Source organism: Pelobates fuscus, chromosome 8 (genome assembly GCF_036172605.1).
Source record: "Pelobates fuscus isolate aPelFus1 chromosome 8, aPelFus1.pri, whole genome shotgun sequence".
In the NCBI taxonomy this organism is placed as follows: Eukaryota; Metazoa; Chordata; class Amphibia; order Anura; family Pelobatidae; genus Pelobates; species Pelobates fuscus.
The window spans coordinates 17,863,548-17,885,100 of record NC_086324.1 but is presented as its reverse complement, the minus strand read 5'-3'; the positions used below and the strand labels follow the sequence as shown (position 1 = coordinate 17,885,100).

The 21,553-nt window shown below is 43.6% G+C and overlaps 2 protein-coding genes across 2 annotated transcripts in view; one reads left to right on the top strand and one right to left on the bottom strand.

Annotated features, from left to right (window-relative positions):
* Positions 1-12,534, bottom strand: part of SLC4A3 (solute carrier family 4 member 3) — a 48,221-nt gene extending 35,687 nt beyond the window's left edge. Inside the window, exon 1 of the mRNA XM_063429341.1 lies at positions 12,464-12,534. The gene's annotated coding sequence lies outside the window, so the exon portion shown is untranslated. The remainder of the gene's footprint in view (positions 1-12,463) is intronic.
* Positions 12,535-13,307: 773 nt separating this feature from the next.
* Positions 13,308-21,553, top strand: part of STK11IP (serine/threonine kinase 11 interacting protein) — a 31,383-nt gene continuing 23,137 nt past the window's right edge. The window contains exons 1-5 of the mRNA XM_063429339.1: positions 13,308-13,438; positions 15,513-15,577; positions 16,333-16,532; positions 18,297-18,371; positions 19,027-19,122. Coding sequence (XP_063285409.1) covers positions 15,517-15,577; positions 16,333-16,532; positions 18,297-18,371; positions 19,027-19,122 — 432 coding nt within the window. The 5' untranslated portion in view covers positions 13,308-13,438; positions 15,513-15,516. The remainder of the gene's footprint in view (positions 13,439-15,512; positions 15,578-16,332; positions 16,533-18,296; positions 18,372-19,026; positions 19,123-21,553) is intronic.

Sequence of the window (21,553 nt, the reverse complement as noted above, 5' to 3'; positions counted from 1 at the left end):
TTAATTCAAATCCCTCCTAAGATCATAGGCTAGAATTTTGAAGAAATAAATAAGAAACATGTATCTCTCTTTCTTTGAAAACAAATTTATCCAAATGTTTATAGAGAGATCACTGTTCACATTAAAAAGAAAAAGGCGACTCAGATATCACAGGAAACAGATTTGAACTGGTGTTGATAGTATGATATTATAAGAGGATAACTGCCAGGCATATATATATATTATATATATATATATCATATATAATGATAATAATCCTGTGTCTAGTTAAATCTTGTGAAAAGAGCTTAGTGAGGTTGACTGAAAGGTCTCTTCGTTATATTGCTCCAAAACTAACTAGCTTTAAATGTTTCTATAATAGGTAGGCTAAGGTAAGAAAAATTAAATACTTGGGACACCAGGGAAACAGACAAGTCAACAAGATTGTAACAAGCTGTTATCCAAAAATCACCAACATTTTAAGTCAGTCGGGAATTCTAGGTAAAGGGAAAATACAAGGGGAAGTCCTAAAAGATTCCTCAGTCTCCAGGTTTAAACCCAGGAACCTGCCAAGCCACAGAATCCTAATATGTGTACAAATAAACACCAATGTGATGTAATTCCAGTAAAATACAAGTTTAGCAGGCTAAGATTGCCACAAGGCATATGTATGTATATGTGTTTGTAGTATCAGTTAGTTAATTACACGTAGCTAAGATACTGTTATCACTGTACTGACCAGGTGCAGGAATGTAAGAACTGGAATTACGCGTCCCTCTCCTTTGTATCAGATGAGCCACGTGGTTAGACCGGATGGATGAGTTTAGACTCTATTTATTAAATAGGTTAAGGGTATGTGTGGGTGTAGTTAATTGTGGGAGGAGCTACAGTGCTATATAAGGAATGTACTCTATGTATTCAGTACTCAGACTTTGCTGTATTTTGGTGACGCTAGTCCCTCTGAGTCCCGATCGGTGATCCAATAAAGAATCTCTTCCTTCCTGAAGAAACCTGTGTCCATCTCTCTGTGCTTGGCTTCCGTCAGTTTCTCCGGTATCATTTGGTGCATTGGCCGGGAAGCTCATCGTTCAACGGTAGCTGAGAGGCAGAGGCGTGAGACGGTCTATCTTTGCCCACGTTCTCTACGGCTGCACCCCTGAACTTCTGCGTGGACCTCCCTTCGTCTCGGCGCCACTGGTCTGTTGTCCAGGAGATCATCGGCCTCTACGTAAGAAGTGCTGGGGTGTCCCCGTCGATGAGTGTGAACTCAGGTTCAGGAACGAGGAGGTAAGATAACTGCTGTTTTAGACGGCAGGACCCACTAGGGGTATACCGATTGTGCGGTAGGCCCAAAGGGGTTTTGAATCTGTGTATCTGCCCCCTCTGTCGGAGGGAAGGAGCGAAGGCGCACCGCTCGATCGAACGCTCTTTAGTCAGACCGTTTGATTTGGTTAGTCAGGCGGGGTCCTGGTGTAAATAGCCCTAGCCGGACACCGGTGTCTTGTCTAGACTAGCGTTCTAGGGTGTATATTACGTTCGCTAGGTCGGAGGGACCGGGAGACTAAGCGGCGCCTGTGTAAATTCGGTTCGCTAGTTCTCATCCTATCTGGGCTAAGTGGGAAGGCGTGTAAATTTGGAACCCACTAGACTTTTGATAGTGCGACTAAGAGGCGCCTGTGTAAATTCGGTTCTCTAGCTCGCTATATATGTGGTGATTGGGCAGTGTGGCTAACCAAAACGGGTGTATATAGTTTTAGGTAGTCCATTCAAGGTACTGGCCAATAGTTTAGTTGGGAATTGTAAATGTGTTAACGATTGTTTTAGTAAAGTGTATATCTTGTTAGATAGCGCGAGCTCAGCCGTCTAGCGAGAGTGTTAATAGTGTGTTGCTGTATTATAGTGCACGGTACCATAACCCTGTATATTTACTGACATTATATAATAAGTACTAATCATTGTCGTCCATTGCATGTTTAACACCATAACCACTAATAATTGTATTGTGACCTTAACTTGTGCTTTGACCTATGCTAACCGTACTGTAACCGCTATTTGTAAAAGACGATGTTACTGGGGTGTGTTATAGACGGGTAATTCGTATATAGAGAATTATAGCGTGGGTGACTGTATAGTTACGCCAAAGGGCATAATATTGATTATATAGTGACTGGTGTAACAGCTGTGTGTGTACGGGAATTCCCTGAGTGTTTATTGTTATTGTGTACGTTTCACTTGGTAACCGTACCACGTGGTGCTGTTGCCAGAGGAAACGGGTGTGACTGTTGAATAGTACGCGTGTATAGTATTCGTTGTCGACGACGTTCCATTGTTAAGTATGGGTGCGTCGCAGTCAACGATTCCGGATCCCTTAGGATGTATGGTTAAGAATTTTAAAAAGGGATTCAAAGTTTGTGATTTTGGGGTAAAGATGTCTCCTGTACGTTTGGTCACTTTGTGTACTAGGGAGTGGCCTACTTTGGTTGCGGCATGGCCGCCACGTGGCAGTTTGGATCCAACTCTGGTACAGCGCTTACACGTGGCTGTATCGGGTAGGCCTGAACTTTACGGCCAGTTTCCTTATATTGACTGTTGGAGACAGGCCGTAAATGACTCGCCAAAATGGCTCCAGACATGCCACGAGGAGCAGTGTCGCCTCATGGTAGCTAGGACTTGCTCGTCCACTAGGACTGGTGTTAGGCCCATTTTGGACACGCCCCCTGAGTCCGAGATCCCTTTGCCGCCCCCTTACTTTCCGTTAAGAAGAAGTGACGCAAACGCAGGAAGTCCTGCACCCCTCCCCTCATTACCCTCATCCACTTCCGCTTCCTCCTCCAGTACAGGATCCACCCCCCCTCGTACTAAATCTCCCCTTCCGGAACCAGAATCCACCCCCATTAGAAACGAATATCCTGATTTGGCGCCACTTCAGACTTCCGGTCAAGCTTCATCTAGCTCGGCTCGAAGTGTTTTATTTACGACCTTTTCCCAAAACCGACCTCCCACATCCCCATACCCTATCTCTCCCCGACCGGAACCCATGACTGACGCCTCTCTACGTAGCCCCATCCAAACCCGACAGTTGACTGGTGCCCAACAATTAAAGCACTATCAGATGCCTCTTCGTCTGAATCCCGGGTCAGCTTATATCGATGCCGCAGGTCAAATGGCACACGCTGACCCAGTCTTCGTATATGTCCCATTTACCACAACCGATCTTTTAAACTGGAAGACCCATAATTCCTCGTATACTGAGAAACCACAAGCTATGACTGATCTGTTCACCTCAATAGTACAGACGCATAATCCGACATGGGCTGATTGCCAGCAGTTACTAATGACTTTATTTAACAATGAGGAAAGGACAAGAATAAATCAAGCAGCCATTAAAGCATTAGAGGATAGAGCCCGTGCTTTGAACCAAGCCAATCCAGCAGCATGGGCCGCGACACACTATCCCAACACCGATCCCGATTGGAACGTAAATGGTGCTGATATGGTTCAACTCAGAGCCTATAGAGACGCTATAATTGCTGGCATGAAAGCCGGAGGAAAGAAAGCCATTAACATGTCGAAGACAGTTGAGGTGATCCAGAAAAGCGATGAAGCGCCCAGTGTCTTTTATGACCGATTATTGGAGGCATACCGCTTGTATACCCCCTTTAATCCGGAAGACGCAGACAATTCCCGAATGGTTAACTCCGCCTTTGTCAGCCAAGCATACGGAGATATTAAGCGCAAGCTACAAAAGTTAGAAGGGTTTGCAGGTATGTCCATCACCCAACTAATGGAGGTAGCAAATAAGGTCTATATGAACAGGGATACAGAAAGTAAGAAAGAGGAAGAGCGCAAGATGCGTAAAAAGGCTGATATGCTAGCGGTAGCGATCGCAGGCGTAGATAAACGGGGCCCAGATAGAGGCAATAATAGATGGAGTAGGGAGCCTTTGAGTAGGGATCAATGCGCGTATTGCAAGGAAGAAGGGCATTGGAGGAACGAATGTCCGCAAAGAGAGCAGTACGAGAGAGACCAACCCAGGGCAGGCTACGGAAACTTTAGAGGTAGAGCGAGAGGTAGAGGAGGCCCCGGAGGGAGTAATGGTTATAGAGGGAGTAATGGGAACAGAGGAAGTGTTAGGGAAGACAGGTATATTCCAGCAGCGCAAAGGTCCCGCGATAGAGAAGGTAGGGACTTTGTAGGATTGGCTGACACTGTCATGGAGGACTATTGATACCGACCGGGCTCCATCCCCCTTGGTCGAGCGGAGCCTATGGTCGATGTATCAATAGGGGGGAAAAGGAGTGCGTTCATGATCGACACTGGTGCTGAACATTCAGTGGTGACTAATCTAGTTGCTCCTCCATCTGGAAGGACTATTACTGTGATAGGAGCAACTGGAAGAAGTGCTGAAAAACCGGTTCTTAAAAGTCGACTCTGTACATTGGGAGGCCACGTAGTAAAACACCAATTCCTTTATATGCCTGAATGTCCAGTCCAATTGCTGGGACGTGATATGCTATCAAAATTACAAGCGCAGATTACGTTCCTACCAAATGGAACAACATCCTTAAAGTTTAATGGACCTTCAGGTATTATGACTTTATCCGTACCAAAGGAAGAAGAGTGGCGACTTTATACAGTGTTGACTAGCCAAAACCCTAGGAGTGATGAGACATTGTTTAACATACCAGGAGTTTGGGCAGAGAACAACCCACCAGGACTGGCCCGCAATATTCCACCAATAAAAATTGAACTGAAACATGGGGTTTATCCAGTGAGCCTAAGACAATATCACATTCCGCAGAAGGCTAAGAAGAACATCCAATCCTATCTGGATAAGTTCATACGGTATGGTATCCTAAAATTCTGTACTTCCCCCTGGAACACCCCATTGCTGCCTGTTCAAAAGCCCGGTACAGATGAGTATCGACCTGTACAGGACTTAAGAGCAGTCAATGATGCGGTTGTTAGCATACATCCAGTTGTACCCAATCCATATAACCTGCTTGCTTTAATTCCGGGCGGGGCTACTTACTTCACAGTCTTAGATCTCAAAGATGCCTTCTTTTGCCTCCGAATTGCCGCAGAAAGCCAATGTATTTTCGCTTTCCAATGGGAGAACGCTGTAACGGGCTCAAAACGCCAAATGACTTGGACAAGACTGCCCCAAGGGTTTAAAAATTCACCTACCCTATTTGGTTCAGCTCTAAGTCAAGATCTACTGGATTTCGAGTCTATCCCAGGAGAATGTGTATTGTTACAATATGTAGATGACTTGTTGATAGCAGCAGTTACAAAAGAAAAATGTCAGCAAGCAACGCACGATCTACTACATATTCTCTGGAAGGCAGGATACAAGGTGTCCAGGAAGAAGGCTCAGTTGTGTTTGCCAACTGTCAAGTATCTGGGATTCCATATCTCTGAAGGTCAAAGGATTATGGGGCCAGAGAGAAAAGAAGCTGTCTGCCAAATACCAATACCCAAGAATAGAAGACAAGTGCGAGAATTCTTGGGGGCAGCAGGCTTCTGTAGGATATGGATTCCCAGCTATGCGATACTGGCAAAACCTCTGTACGCAGCCATCAAAGGTACAGAGCACGACCCCTTCTTATGGACCCAAGAACAGCAAACGGCATTTGAAGATGTGAAGAAGGCTTTGATGAGTGCCCCAGCATTAGGTCTACCTGATCACACACGACCATTCTACTTATATGTACACGAGCAAAGAAGAATGGCTGTGGGAGTATTGACACAGTACTTGGGATCATGGCAAAGACCTGTTGCCTACATGTCTAAGCAACTGGATGCAGTGGCCAGCGGACTTCCACCTTGTCTAAGAGCCGTAGCTGCAGCCGCCCTGCTAGTAGCTGAAGCCGATAAACTCACTCTGGGTCAAGAACTTTATGTACGAGTCCCACATGCAGTACAGACGTTGTTGGATTACAAAGGAAATCATTGGTTTAGTAACAGCCGTATGACCAAGTATCAAGCAATGTTGTGTGAAAACCCAAGAGTGCATTTAGAGACTGTAAACACCTTAAATCCAGCTACCCTTTTGCCGCAACCTACTGAAAGTCAACATGATTGTTTGGAAGTAATGGATGAAGTATTTTCAAGTAGACCAGATCTTCGTGATTTTCCCATCCAGAACCCCGATGTTCAATATTACACCGACGGCAGTAGTTATGTGAAAGAAGGGATCCGCTATGCAGGATATGCAGTGACAACAATAGACAAGGTGATAGAAGCTCGGCCACTGGCGAAAGGAACATCAGCACAAAAGGCAGAATTAATAGCACTAACACGAGCGTTACAATTGGCTGAAGGTTTAAGAGTAAATATCTATACGGACTCTAAGTATGCGTTTTTAACCACTCATGCCCACGGAGCTTTGTATAAAGAAAGAGGACTACTGAATTCAGAAGGCAAAGAAATCAAGTACGCAGCTGAAATCCTACAACTATTGGAAGCAGTGTGGGAGCCGAAAGAAGTCGGTATCATACATTGTCGAGCGCATCTGAGAGGAGATGGTGATGTAACCAAGGGAAATCGGATGGCAGATAGTGCAGCTAAGCGTGCTGCTGAATCAGGAAGACAGGAGTATGTGGGGCATATAGCTGCTCTTATACCAACTCCACTGTCCCAATGGACTCCAGTTTATACAGCTCAAGAAGAGGAGTGGTTAAAGACTGAACCGGGAAAGTATTTGGAGAACAAGTGGTATCAGCTAGAAGATGGAAGAATAGTCATACCAGCATCACTAGCGGTAGAAATTGTCCAAAATTATCACAACGGGACACATTCTGGGAGAGACAGTACTGAAGAATCTCTCAGGAAACATTTCTACATACCAAGATTGTCCAACTTGACTCAGGCCATTGTACGCAGATGTGTAACGTGTGCTAAGAATAATGCAAGACAAGGACCAGTAAAGCCACCAGGAGTCCAGTTTATGGGGGGACTCCCCATGTCCGATCTACAAATAGACTTTACAGTAATGCCTAAATCGGGTGGACATCGTTACCTGTTGGTAATTGTGTGCACCTATTCAGGCTGGGTAGAAGCATGTCCTACTCGTACAGAGAAAGCAGGAGAAGTTGTAAGATTCCTGCTACGAGAAATAATACCCCGATATGGACTACCCTGTTCTATAGGATCGGACAATGGTCCAGCTTTTGTTCATCAGTGCCTACAACAACTGACTCATATGCTTGGTATAAAGTGGAGGCTTCATACTGCATATAGACCCCAGAGTTCTGGTAAGGTAGAGAGAATGAATAGAACTATAAAGAACCAGTTGGCTAAAATGTGTCAGGAAACCCAACTTAAGTGGAACGTTCTCTTACCCATAGCTTTATTGCGAATCCGCAGTACCCCTACCAGAAGGATGGGCCTCTCTCCTTTTGAAATCATGTATGGGCGACCACCTCCCGTACTTGGTAACTTAAGGGGGGACTTGAGTCAGTTGGGAGAAGGAATTACCCGGCAGCAGGTTGTAGAGTTGGGTAAGACTATGGAGGAGGTACAGAAATGGGTACAAGATAGATTACCTGTGAATATTTATCCCCCTGTTCATAGTTATCATCCAGGAGACCAAGTGTGGATTAAAGAGTGGAATAATGTACCGTTAGGGCCCAAGTGGAGAGGTCCTTATGTTGTTCTTTTGTCTACCCCTACAGCGATAAAAGTAGCCGAAGTAACTCCGTGGATACATCACTCCAGGGTTAAACCAGCAGCAGTCGATTCTTGGCAAATTACAGCAGATCCAGAGAATCCCTGCAAGATCCGGTTGAAACGCACTACTCAGTCGGAGTAACGAGGAATTATTGTGGATTACAAATTTTATTGTTACAGGTGTGAGTGAGAAGGCCATAATAAAGCCTGTCCGCTTACCAACACATAGTGTATAAGCCAGGAAAGTCTCGAAGGGACACCTGTGAAGACGAGCAGAACTCCATTCCCTGCAGCCCTCACATCCTGGAAGCTGAGGTTCCATCGCACGGACGAAGACTGAGGATGACGGCGAAAGATGTGCTTTTGATTGTGTTTATTTATATGTGTTTTTATATTCAGGAAGGTAGAGGTACCGACACTCCTAGCTGTGAGGTATGCATTAAGACTACGAGAACAGGTAACCATATTTCCCAAACCCTAATTTGGCATTCACAATACGAATGTAAAGGAGAGGTATCAAGATGTAGATACCTAAATATAGACTATAGTGTGTGCCATTTAGGAGTAGGAGAACCTAAGTGCTTCAGTCCAGAGTATCAACCTCGTACAATTTGGTTGACTCTCAGGAATGGAGATCCTCAGGGGACCCTAATTAATAAGACGGTGTTAGAATCCGTACATTCTTCGGGTGTTCTGCTATTTGATGCATGTAAGGCGATATCAAGTGGTAGAAAACCGTGGAATGTATGTGGGGATCTTAGATGGGAGAGGACGTATGGGTCTAATGATAAATATATTTGTCCCAGTAGTAAAAATAAATATGTGAGTCCTAGATGCCCAAATAAAGACTATAACTTTTGTCCATATTGGTCTTGTGTGGGGTGGGCGACTTGGGGACAGACAGTAGATAAAGACATGATAGTGACTAAGTTGCCGACTAGCCCTTATTGTAAGTCTATGGAATGCAACCCAGTCCATATACTTATTAATAACCCCGACAAGTTCCTAGATAAGTATGGAAATTTATTTGGGTTTCAGATATACGGGACGGGTTTAGATCCTGGGACATTATTGTTTATAGGAATAGAGACTGATACGGTATCCTCCCAGACTCATCAAGTATACCATTCCTTTTATGAAGAGATGAGTATAGATAATAAGATCCCCCATAACGCTAAAAACCTGTTCATTGACCTAGCTGAAAGTATTGCCGGTAGTCTTAATGTTACCAACTGCTATGTGTGTGGAGGTACTAACATGGGAGACCAATGGCCTTGGGAAGCAAAGGAGGTAATGTCCGGTTCTGAGGCAGTTGACCAACTAATATCTACACAAGCCGATTATCATTTGAGTGTTAGAGGTAAATCTGAGTGGAGATTAAAGACCTCCATCATAGGTTATGTTTGCATAGCAAGGAAAGGAATAATGTATAATACTTCTGTAGGAGAATTAACTTGTCTAGGGCAAAAAGCTTATGATGATGATACTAAAAATACAACTTGGTGGTCGGCTTCAAATGTCTCAGAACCATCTAACCCGTTTGCTAGATATGCCAGTTTAAAGGATGTGTGGTTTGATTTATCCATCACATCTACCTGGAGAGCCCCAGCAAATTTGTACTGGATCTGTGGTAAGAAAGCCTATTCGGAGTTGCCACAGGACTGGGAAGGGGCATGTGTGTTGGGTATGCTCAAACCATCCTTCTTCTTGTTACCGATTGAAACAGGTGAGACTTTAGGTGTTAAAGTGTATGATGTGAATCATAGGAAGAAAAGGGGACCCTTAGAGATAGGCACCTGGGAAGATAATGAATGGCCTCCCCAGCGTATCATAGATTATTATGGGCCAGCCACGTGGGCAGAAGATGGTACCTTTGGTTATAGAACCCCAATTTATATGCTCAACCGTATTATAAGATTACAGGCGGTGGTTGAGATTATTACTAATGAGACCTCACAAGCACTCAATCTTCTAGCGAAGCATAATACCAGGATGAGGACAGCAGTGTACCAAAATAGATTAGCCTTGGATTACCTTTTGGCAGTAGAGGGAGGTGTATGTGGGAAGTTTAACCTGAGCAATTGCTGTCTTCAAATAGATGACGAAGGGCAAGCAATAGCTGAGCTTACTAGCCATATGGTTAAACTAGTGCATGTGCCTACTCAGGTATGGAAAGGGTACAATCCAAGTAGTTGGTTTGGTAACTGGTATGAGTGGTTTGGAGGGCTTAAGGCAGTGGTAGGTGGAGTCCTACTGATTTTACTGTTGTGTCTACTCCTACCGTGTCTTATACCCTTAGTAGTTAGGTCTGTGCAAAGCCTGATAGGAAGTATAGCAGAGAGGAAGGCTGCTGCACAGATAATGGCGATATATAAGTATAAGGCTCTAGATCAAGGAGAACCAATGCAGGAAGATGAGTGTTAAAAGATTCACATCATAAGATAAGTCTGGTCTGGTTCATGGTAACCTGAGGTATATGCAAACCAAGGTTAAGTGATGCCTCAAGTAATTGTGAAATATCAGAGGCATCAAAGGGGGGAATGTGATGTAATTCCAGTAAAATACAAGTTTAGCAGGCTAAGATTGCCACAAGGCATATGTATGTATATGTGTTTGTAGTATCAGTTAGTTAATTACACGTAGCTAAGATACTGTTATCACTGTACTGACCAGGTGCAGGAATGTAAGAACTGGAATTACGCGTCCCTCTCCTTTGTATCAGATGAGCCACGTGGTTAGACCGGATGGATGAGTTTAGACTCTATTTATTAAATAGGTTAAGGGTATGTGTGGGTGTAGTTAATTGTGGGAGGAGCTACAGTGCTATATAAGGAATGTACTCTATGTATTCAGTACTCAGACTTTGCTGTATTTTGGTGACGCTAGTCCCTCTGAGTCCCGATCGGTGATCCAATAAAGAATCTCTTCCTTCCTGAAGAAACCTGTGTCCATCTCTCTGTGCTTGGCTTCCGTCAGTTTCTCCGGTATCACCAATACCAGTCTCCAGATTGGTTGACAGCATGATAGGGCCCAGGGCAAAGCAGTGCAGTCCTGAGACTCCCCAGGACCTACTGAAACATAGGGTACAAATCCTAATTAGATTATAGATACCTCAGGCTCCAGGTAGACCCTTTACTTAACCATAGGGATCATTTCCTAGTAGGTCTGGAATAACTACCTCAGTCTCCAGGCATGTTACCTGGGACCTACCAATACCATCTACAACTATGACTCCTGTCTACCGTTAGGAGGGAATAGTATTTATACAAAAATAAATCTTGGTGCTAAATAACTAATAATACCTCATAATGTGCAAACCAGTCATAAAATTAAAATAAAAGCCTGACGCACGTTTCGGTCAAGCAGCAGTGCACCTTCGTCAACAGTGCACCCTTTATCCTCTGATGAAGGCGCACTGCTGCTACACTGAAACATGCGTCAGGTGTTCTAACTAATCTAGAGGATCTACGAGGAAATGAGCCCTATAGTTAAGTAGGACCCAGGGAGTCTACCTAGGGCCTGATGTATCTGTATGACCCAATTAAGATTTAAACCCCATGGTTACGAAGGTCGCACGGAGTCTGTCTAGAGACGTAGTTATTGGTGTTTATTGTACTATTATTATGATCCAGTGGCTCTGTAGGTCTTTGGGTTTGCACCTGCAGACTGAGGTATCTTTGAGGACTTCCACCTTTTATTTTCCATTTACCTAGAATTACTGATGTTCTTTTTATGTACATCAGCTATCCCAAGTCTCCCGGAGATTCCCGGAGAATTCCACATTTTGAATGTGGCTCCCTGACACCCGCAAACTATATAGAATTTAATGGAAATCACACACAATCTGATGCACAATGCGTGTGGTTGTAATTTCCACTATATTGTATATGATGTGCGCCCCCCTTCCCTCCTAATGCTGCTAAACAGGGGCCGGTCGGTGCCACGGCCCTTTAAGGGTCGACCGGGCCCCTGTGATATCAGCCAGCAATTAGAAAATGACAGAGGGCCGTCCAGGAGGAATGGAGGGTGTAGGGTGTGTCAGTACGTCAGTGTGTATATCTGTGTGTCAGTGTGTGTATCTGTGTGCCAGTGTGTGTATTTTAGTGTGCGAGTGTGTGTGTCAGTGTATCTATCTGTGTGTCAGTATGTGAATCTGTGTATCAAGGTGTTCATACATGTTTGGTGGCTGTGTATGGGGGGACGGGAAGCGAATGCGTTGGGGGTGTGTGGTGCTGTAGATCAGGGGTTCCCAACCCAGTCCCCAAGTATCCCCAACCAGTCCAGGATTTAGGCATTACGCTGTTGTGTCTAAAGTGTTGTGTTTTTTTTTTCTTTCTTCTAAAAACACCTTAGACACAACTGAGTAATCCGTAAATCTTGGACTGGTAGGGGGTACTTGAGGACCAGGTTGGGAACCACTGCTGTAGATGGTAAAGCCAGCTCCCTTAAATGTCTGTGTACACATAGGAGTGATGTATATTCTATCTTTCCCTATTTAGGACCCAAATCCCTCTGCCCCTCGTTTCTGTCCCAATGCCTCTCTATTCTAAGATCTCCTTATTATTGGTGTTACTGAGTGTATAACAGAGCTCCACAAAAATAATACCCCCATTCTTTAAACTACAAATAAACGCATTTAGAAATCAGTCTTAATAAGTGTTAATACGATAAGATTGTTCTTGTTCTAAAATACATTTTAGCTGTATAAATAGATAATTAGTAAGTGTAAGAAAATTATTATCAGTGGTGAAGACCCTCGTATTACGATACACCAGCATGCCATGGACTTCGATTTAGAGATCTCTGCTTTTACCTGAACCCTTATTGATTGCAGCGCTGGGGGGGGGGGCAAATAAACGACAATCACACCGATTCATAAAGAACTGCCCAAGATTTTAATGTGTAGCAACATTATAAAATGTATTGATGTCTAGGGGCGTGATGTAACTTTGTCCCAATCAAAAGTTAACACGTTTTCCAAGTACTACATTTTGGGGGCCATAAATCCAGCCCATCATTACCTAACTGGCATCATTTTATCTCTGTTAGAAGCGCGTGCTTTCTCAGTTATTTGCTGCGTAGCCAAAAATCAGTTTGCTGGGAAAAACATTAAGTACTTACAATGTCCTTGAAATGTTAGTAACATAAAAAACAAAGAAAGGGACTATCGCCTAAACATGGTTATATCAAAAGGTAAAAGAAATTAATTCCATCAGTAAGTCACCTAAAATTTCTAAACCCTCTCCTCCCCCCCCCCCCCCCCCCCCCCCGTCACTCATAAAAATTAAAGTGTCCCTCTTTGTATATTTGAAATGTTGGTACACACAGACAGTGTAGTATTGTAGGTAGTCCCATATGAACCCCAACATCAATATGTTTTAAGGCTGATAAAATAATATCTATCGCTAAAATGCTATTACCGAGGGACTAGTTCCCCTAAACGCGGACACTGTGCATGTATGGAATTAGTAACCCAGTGGAGGTATCACTTTATTGCTCATCTCTATCGTACGCGCGGAGGACGAGCCCTTATATGGCCGCTCTTTCCTCCTCGGGCACTCTATGCTACCTAAAGACCGAAAGGCTACAAAGCTCTCTAGCGTTCGCAGTGAAGGGGGTCACGTGGGCAGCTTGTGACAGGAAGTGGGGATCGTGTGGACGGCGTGTGACCGGAAGTGGGGCTTGTGAGCACTTTCTGTGATAGGGAGCGCAGTGTTTTGGGGAAGGAGACAGCCAGGAAGCTGCGGCTGGTGACCTGTGAGGGGCGCTGTGCGTGTCTTAGCAGAAGGTAAGCTCTGCTGACACTCTGAGCCCCTGGGTCTGGGATACTGTGGGCAATGCTGTCACTGCTGCCCCAGGGCTGGGCAGGAACTCAGAGGGTTAAATACCTGTAACTGGAGAATGTGCTAAATTAGGAGCAGTAACCATGGCAACCAATGGGATGCTTCCTGACATTTCACACCTATTGTGTCTTTATAAATGTGTCTGTCAGTGATGTGGGGGTCTCTCTGTCAGTGATGTGGGGGGGGGGGGGGGGGTCTCTGTGTCAGTGATTTGGGGGGGGGGGGTCTGTGTCTTTCAGTGTTTTTGGGGGGGTTTCTGTCAGTGTTTTTGGGGGGGTGTCTGTCAGTGTTTTTGGGGGTGTCTGTCAGTGATTGGGGGGGTGTCTGTCAGTGATTTGGGGGGGTGGTGTCTGTCTGTCAGTGATTTGGGGATGTCTCTGTGTCTGTCAGTGATTTGGGGGTCTGTGTCTGTCAGTGATTTGGGGGGTCTCTGTGTCTGTCAGTGATTTGTGTGTGTGTGTCTGTCAGTGATTTGGGAGGTGTCTGTCAATGATTTGGGTGTCTCTCTGTGTCTGTCAGTGATTTGGGGGTGTCTGTCAGTGATTTGGGTGTCTTTTTGTGTCTTTCAGTGATTTGGGGGTGTATCTGTCAGTTATTTGGGGGGGGGGTGTCTGTCAGTGATTTGGTGGTGTCTCTGTGTCTGTCAGTGATTTGGAGATGTGTCTGTCAGTGATTTGGGGGTGTCTCACACTCGCCATGAAGTCGCAGGAGGAGGAGACCCAGCCAGCGCTGAGGGAGGCTTGGCACTGGAAAGAAGTATAACAGTTATGGTTTGCTTCAGTCATGGAGGGGGGAAACATCCTGGGTGTGAGTTTTAACTTGCCAGGTACTTTCCTGTTTTTTTTGGGGGGGGGGGGGGGAGGGGGAGGTTGGGGTTCCTGTCCAGCCATTAAAGTGGCACGGTCACCCCATCTGCCCCTTTTGCAAAAGTGTCAATCTCCCAGCCATCTCCAGTGATGTCCGTAGAGATATTAGCTGGATCTATGGCGAGGACCAGCTGACGGCAAATTCAGTTTCTGAAGTAAAGATTCACAGAACAGTCAATAAATGTTTTCAGAGTGTTTAACAAAGCAACAGTTATGATTTGCTTGTCAACCTTTCAGTAAACAAATAATGGCTAGGACAGGTGCATAAACTCAAAGGTTTCTTGTCCTCTTCCTTGTTGCATTTTTAGATCTGTAAATGTGAGATTTTTGTGCAACAACAACAAAAATACACAAACAAAGAAATAGGTTATTGGTAGTGTATGGCTATAGGAGATTTCAAAGCCTAGTTTTAAAAAGGCTAAACTAAGCCAAGGCTCACAATTACTACAACTTATTGTAATGGCTAAGGTGCAGACCTTCCACTTCTGATTTCTTTCCATTTTATTTATTTATTTATTTATTTAATTGACAAAAACTGTCCTTTTCCAACACTCCTATGCTGCTGCCAATATAATGTGGAAGTTAACCATCTCCAATATTTTTCATTCTTTTTTAACGTTTAAAATCTCTCCTCCATCTGCATTTGTCAGTTCAGAATACATTTCTCAGTGTATTCCCTTTTTAATAAACGCGTTGTTTTATCACCATCTTTTTCAGCTCTTCCTCCACTTTAACCAACTTCTTCCTACCCCTCAAATTCTCTCTTGATCACTTTAATACAAGCTTCCTGTAAAACCCAACCGCTGCCCCCTCTCTAAGTGGTGGCTAGTTCTAGTTCAGTAGACACTTTAGAGTTCAGACTATCTGTACGATTCCACGTGTCTTTAGTGTGAAATAGAGAACTTTATCTGATGTCACGATCTGCGTAACTGTCGTTATTTGAAAATACATTTCATAATCTTCATAAACTGAGTGCTATCTCACTGTAAGTTTGGTATCTGTCAGAACACAAATGTTTTTATTTGTATCTTGGAATATGCATTAAAATTAGCGGTATATATTTTAACATAATTGATCCCTAAGCACCATCATATTAAAAGTAAATATTCATATTGCTATTAAATGGACTTTACATTCTCTTATTTGTTTACAGGTCAATGCCTACTCGAGCAGAGGATTCGCTCATCCAGGCCTTAGCCCATCTGTTACGCAATCATGGTGAGTATTAAAACCAGGAAAAAGGTGATATACTTACCTTTTATTCGTTTGCTGCACTGCTGCTCCACCTTCCTGCCTGAGATCATCAAAATTATCCATAGGGAAGCTTTGAGTAGCATGAGCGCATGCACATCAAAACCTAGCAGTAAAACAATCCTCTTCACCTTATAGCGATGTATTGATTCAGTGCATCTCTGTGAGCTCAGTGTCTCCTTGCATAGCTTTGAGAATGTGACGATTGGTCCTGCAAAGATTGCTGGACTAAAATACAAAAGCCCCTACTGACAGTCTGAGTGACAGCACCCAGAGATATTACTAGGGAACAATGTAAACACTGTTTGTGTGTGTTTGTTTTTTCTGAAAAGTCAGCATTTACATTAAAAAAAGACCGCAGGGACAGGCTCTAGTGGATCTGGTGAGTTATAGTATCCCTTTATTAAGTACCTGACATATGGTTATTTAGCGGTTTTAAGCAAGTGTCAAGGTGCATGTCTTGCAATGTTATTGGTAAGTTTACATTTCAAATTTCAGTTGCCTTTTCTGTTAAGAATCAGTCAGAATCAAAATTAGGTTTTTGTCAAATACCCATAATTTTTAGGATGGTTTATAGAGAAACGTACAAAATCTTTCTTTACCTGTGATGGATATATAAACCTGTCCGATCTGTATCTCTTTCTTTACTGTAAATAAATATTACTTCAGATTGTTTTGAATGGTTTAAAAAAAAAAAAAAATACAATTATTTATTTTTCCAGGTGAAAGCGTCCTGAATGGATCCCGTGTATTGACCCTCCTCACCCCATGTCTCCAAGTTATTACACGCCTGATTGAACAGCTTTTCCCTCGAATGCCAGGATCTGGGTTCCAGGCGCTGCCGTCTCACCCCTCGGACAGTCCGTCAGTTCTGCAGACACAGTTCCTACTAGACATGTTTCAAAAAGCACCTTCATTAAAGGTATGTTCCATGTACCTTTTACCTGTGTAAGGAGCTCTATTCATTTATCTGTATTAAATTCTTCTCCATCCCAGTTTTCTTTGTGATATTATTTTGGTCTGTGTTGGAAATTCCTGCAGAGAAACTTGCTTACTAGGTGTTTGGTTTATTATCCCTGCACCTTCACTTCTGAAAGCTCAAATTTTGCAACACATTCTGTAGGATGTAGTTAATTACATTCTATAGGATGTAGTTAATTATTACCACGATTAGTATATCTTTTATAAAAAAATAAAAATAAAATACACAGGTAGGATAAGGGCTATAAGTGTCAACGGAATATAGATATGATAGCAGGCAGCAAACCCTAATAGTAAGGTTAACCCTCAACTCCTTACGAAAGATATAGCGAAAAGAATATACATAAAATATAGGTTACGCCAATATAAAGTCCAATTAGTCCACAATTGCTGGAGTCTGTTCTCAACTGGTAACTGTCCAGACTTCAAAGGGTGGGAGTATATGAAATAAAAGCAGAAAATAACCAGTGATGGTACAGAGCGTATGGAATTAGGTGCAGGACATACAACAGATGGTAGCATTTGGGTGGTTTAACCCCCACCCCCCACCAACAATATAATGTTGGGTAGATCCTTCAAGGAGTCGTATCCAAAGTATTAGTTATGTATTTTAGTGCCTAGAACAGAAAAAGATTTAAAGAAACAATAAAAGCATAAAACGTGTGATAAATGGACAAACACAGCTAGTAGTGAATGCCAAATATACTTTAATGCTTTAAAAACAAAGATTAAAATACAACACATTTTGCCAACTTGGGGGTTTTCGCTAGTGTAGATGTAAATCTGTTTGATAAATGTTTGTTCTTTAATTTTTTTGACAAGGGGACAGTTGACTCCCACAATATCATGATATTCCCGGCATACCATCTGTCAACTAACATCTTCCTGAAGTATGCTGAGGTCATCTATGTGGATCACTACTGGGACATAGAACTGTCAGATCCAATGTGGGCTGATCTGTGGCTGTTCGTAGACTTGGCCCTAATAGCCATTTTGTAATGCATATTTATACTCCATCACTCTGCCCCATTCTGGTTTTAATCTCTCATGGTTTAGGAATTTCAATTAGGAATATTGCATCAGTAGTGGATGTGTGGATAACAGAGTAGATTATACTGTATATGTATATGTGTATGTTGTGTTGGTAAAACTGCGTGCAGATGTGCTCATTAAATCCCTTTGTGTTAGATGACGTGCTGTAACAGTCAAGATATCCTCTTTTCCTAAATGTTACTTACCCAAAATGTGCTTCCTGTTTTGCACAGTGCTGCTGACATCGCAAGTTGTGGCATATGTTTAACCCATTTCTCTCTGGTAGGACACTTCTAACAAGCAGCCACGCAGGTCAGAGAGTTCAGAGGGCTGCTAATAAAGTCTAATCTAGTTAAGCTGTGTGTTGTGTGATTTGTGTATATGGTTATTCCAAAGGTTACATTTAAACTGGCATCAACTAAATACTTTCAAGCAGGTATGTTCTAACACCATCTCCTGCTTCCAGTGAACTAAACTTACCATGGGTATTTTTTTAAGCCACTCACTGATCATGGGGGGAAGGGGATATTTTAATACCTCTGATTAAAATAAAAAAAATGTAAACAAAACCTTTTTTTTTTTTTGTGGCAGGATCAGTTTACCCATAGTCTCCGGTTATTAAAAAAAAAACGTATTTGTGTTTAAGTCTATGTTGTTTCCTTCTCTCTTTCAGCTGGTTCATTCCACAGACTCCCCTGATCAGCTGGATGTGACTATCTTCCCATTTAAGTCGCTAAAATGCCTTGAGGTGAGAATGCTGGGGACCAAACTTTACACTTTACTATAGAGCATTGCTTTAGCAAACTAGCTCCTAAAGAATCCTTATTTATGGATTATAAGGAATCCTTATTTGGCTGTAAAGAGTGTATTTAGGCCTCTCCCCCCTTTCTACTCAATCTATTAAATAATCCACTGTGTGTTTATAGTTCTGTATTGAAATCTGTACCTGAAACCACAACTGTTCACTTAATTGGACTTTAAGTTGGCAGTTTCCCTGTTTTTGTTTGTAAATATAAACCATTCTTTCTTTTGATCGTAAGCTCTGTGGGACAGATGGTTTATTTACTTAACCGCAAATTGTAATTCATTTTAAACCACATTTACAATTTTCCTACTAAAGTAGCTAATTTGAATAATTTTTCACTGTATATTGTTGTAGCGTAGCCAGGTTTTTCTGCTTCCAGTTCCATTTTCTTTACTTGGCTATTCTAGCGTCAGTTTTACAGTTTGGTGTTTTGGTGACTAACCATACGGATCCATAGTGTCTTTATATTCCTATTATATTTTTTGCCCATACTATAAAGTGCATGCTGGGAAATACACCTGCTGGCACAATATAGATAACGTGTTATATTCTACCAGATAATTTAACCAATATGACTAATCCTAAATTCAATTTACAGTTGCGCTTTCTCCCGCCACACTGCCTCTATGGCTTGAGGTCTGTGTATTCTCGACTGGAAGTACTAATCTGCTTCAAATGTATTACGACCTTACAGGTGAGTAGATGGTTTAAAAAAAATTAAAATAAAAAACACCCTTTGGGTAGATTTACTATGAAATTTGCAGAAGAACATTTTATAACAACTGTTCTCATCCGTCGTCTTAGCGGTCACCTCTTACCGTTCTAAAAGCTACAGGATCTATTTATAATCAGCCTTAGGAAAGTGTTGGTGTGCGGCCACCACTTAAGATGACCTTGTTACACTTTAGCTGTGGCTAGATTTACCATTTTATTATTGCTTTTTTCAGCCGTCGCCATCAGTTATAATTTTTTTTTATTTTTTTTTTTTTTATTCTTTATTTTTTTGTGCATGGGGTTACAGCAGTGCTTGTATAGCCACAACAGCTTCCACAAGCGCATTATTATTTGAACACAGGTAAGTTATGCGTTTAACTTGCACATTTTTACATTTAGTGAGTTGTATAAATCAGCTGAGCTAAGGAATCTCCGATGGGAGATTTGCATCATATAGATAGATCGTATGTGTTAGACAGGTATGCCTAGTTTGATTGGGTGTAGGTTAATGTTTTTTGTCTGAGAAGGTCTAGGCGGTTGAGGAGGGGTTTTTAGCTTTCTATCAGCTCAAGTTAGTTGAGGTTGAAGGAACCCCGTGTTGATTGTGGATTGTTGCTTAAAGGTTCGGGGGTGTTGTGCCTGTTGTTACTCTGTGAGTAGATCGCGTATTGCATCTGACTGATAAGGCTCTATACGGAGCTGATTACCAGGGTGTGTGGTAACAGGGTTGCCTAGTGAGCTGTCAGGTGGAGTGGTAGGTCCCTTACCTGTGGGCTAGTGTGTATCTTCCTTTGCCTAAGGGAGGTGAGTGAGAGTGTGGGTGAATACGCACGTCTGAGTGGTTCGCCCACTCCTGAGGGGGGTGTCAGTTGAGGGGTATGGGGGGGTGGGATTGCCGTCTCGGTTCGTGTAATTTTTAACCCATTTTCGGGTGTTTGTGGCTAGCTGTAGTGCTGCTTAGAGACATAAACTGAAGCATTAATGTTAAACATTAAACACAATATAAACCGTAGGACTTTGCGAGAGTGTTCGGCTGTCGTGTCGAGTTGTGTTGAGGTATTTAATGCTCAGTCCAGCCATTGCTCCGTTTCCCCGGACGTGGCTGCTCTCGGTGTGTTTGTGGTTGTGTTTGCTGGTTCCCAGGCGTTGGATGGCTTGTCTCGTGTTGTTCCTTCGGTCTGGCCTGCTATGCCTAGTGATGCAAGGAAAGAGGGTATGTCTGCCCCAGCTTCTAGTGTGTGGACAGTCCCGTTATGCATGGCAAACAGCGTACCAGGAGGGGCCCCATCTGTATGTCACCCCAGCCGTTCTGAGTTGGGAGGTGATCGGTGTCAGTGATTTGCGCCATTGCAGTGTTGCTCGTGTGAGGTCCTAGTAGAAGGTTAGAGAGGCACCTTCAAAGGACAGTGGCGTTTTACCCTTCAGGGCTAGCATAATCTGGGCTTTATCCTGAGAAGTGGCGCAGCGGAGTATAACGTCTCGCATTTGGCCTGGTTTTGCCGTGGGTGAGCCTGGTAGTCTAAATGTTCCTTCGATGGTGAGTTTCCTGGCCACTGGGTTAGGTAAGATGGTCATCAGCAGTCGTCTTGAGTAGTGTGGTAGTTCGTCTGACGTGATGTTAGCAGGGACGCCCCTTATCTTTGCATGGTTGCGGCGTTGTTTGTCTTCAAAGGCTGTCAGCCTGAGCGACAAGGCTGATTGATGGACTTGCAGCTGAGTAACTGTGTCTTTAATTGTGGTCAGGTCAGAGTTAATGTTGCTGGTGTTTGTTTCGGCTTGTGTTACTCGGCTTGTGATTGCCTGTATGTCTGCTTTTATTTGCTGGAGGTCTGCAGCCCAGACCTTGTGTATGTCTGCCAGCAGTGCCTTTAAATCAGCTTTGGTGGTGGGGGCTGTACTGTCATAGGGCTCTTGGGAGGGAGCCTGATCAGTCTGAGGGTTGTGTATGGCCCCTACCTCATCGCTCTTCCTCGTGGCTTCCATGTGTGTGGGCTGCAGTGCCTCCGCGGAACATGTTTTGCCTTGTGCCGGTTGTTGCAGCATGATGCCGATATCCCTGCACTCTGCTGCTGTGTTTGGGACCGCCGTCCCATTGCCGGCATTAGGGTCTGTTGTGGGGGTGAGGCGTCCGGGCTATGCAGGTTGTTTCCCGCTCTGCCGATCGTGAGGAGGTCGTCCAGGCCGTAGGCTGGTGATGTGCGGTAGGCCCCAGGCCTGCGTTTTATTTTTGATTGCTTGGGCGGCTGGAAGAATGGCATCGGTGGATGCGGGGACGCTCTGTGAGGCAGGTCAGCCGGGTTGTGTTGCTGGATGGGGTAGGATGCCAGCGATTTTCGGTGTTTTTTTAGGCTAGTTGCGGGGAGCTGGCCGAGATGGCGTCCGACCCTGTTGGTTGCAAGCTCCGCCCCTCC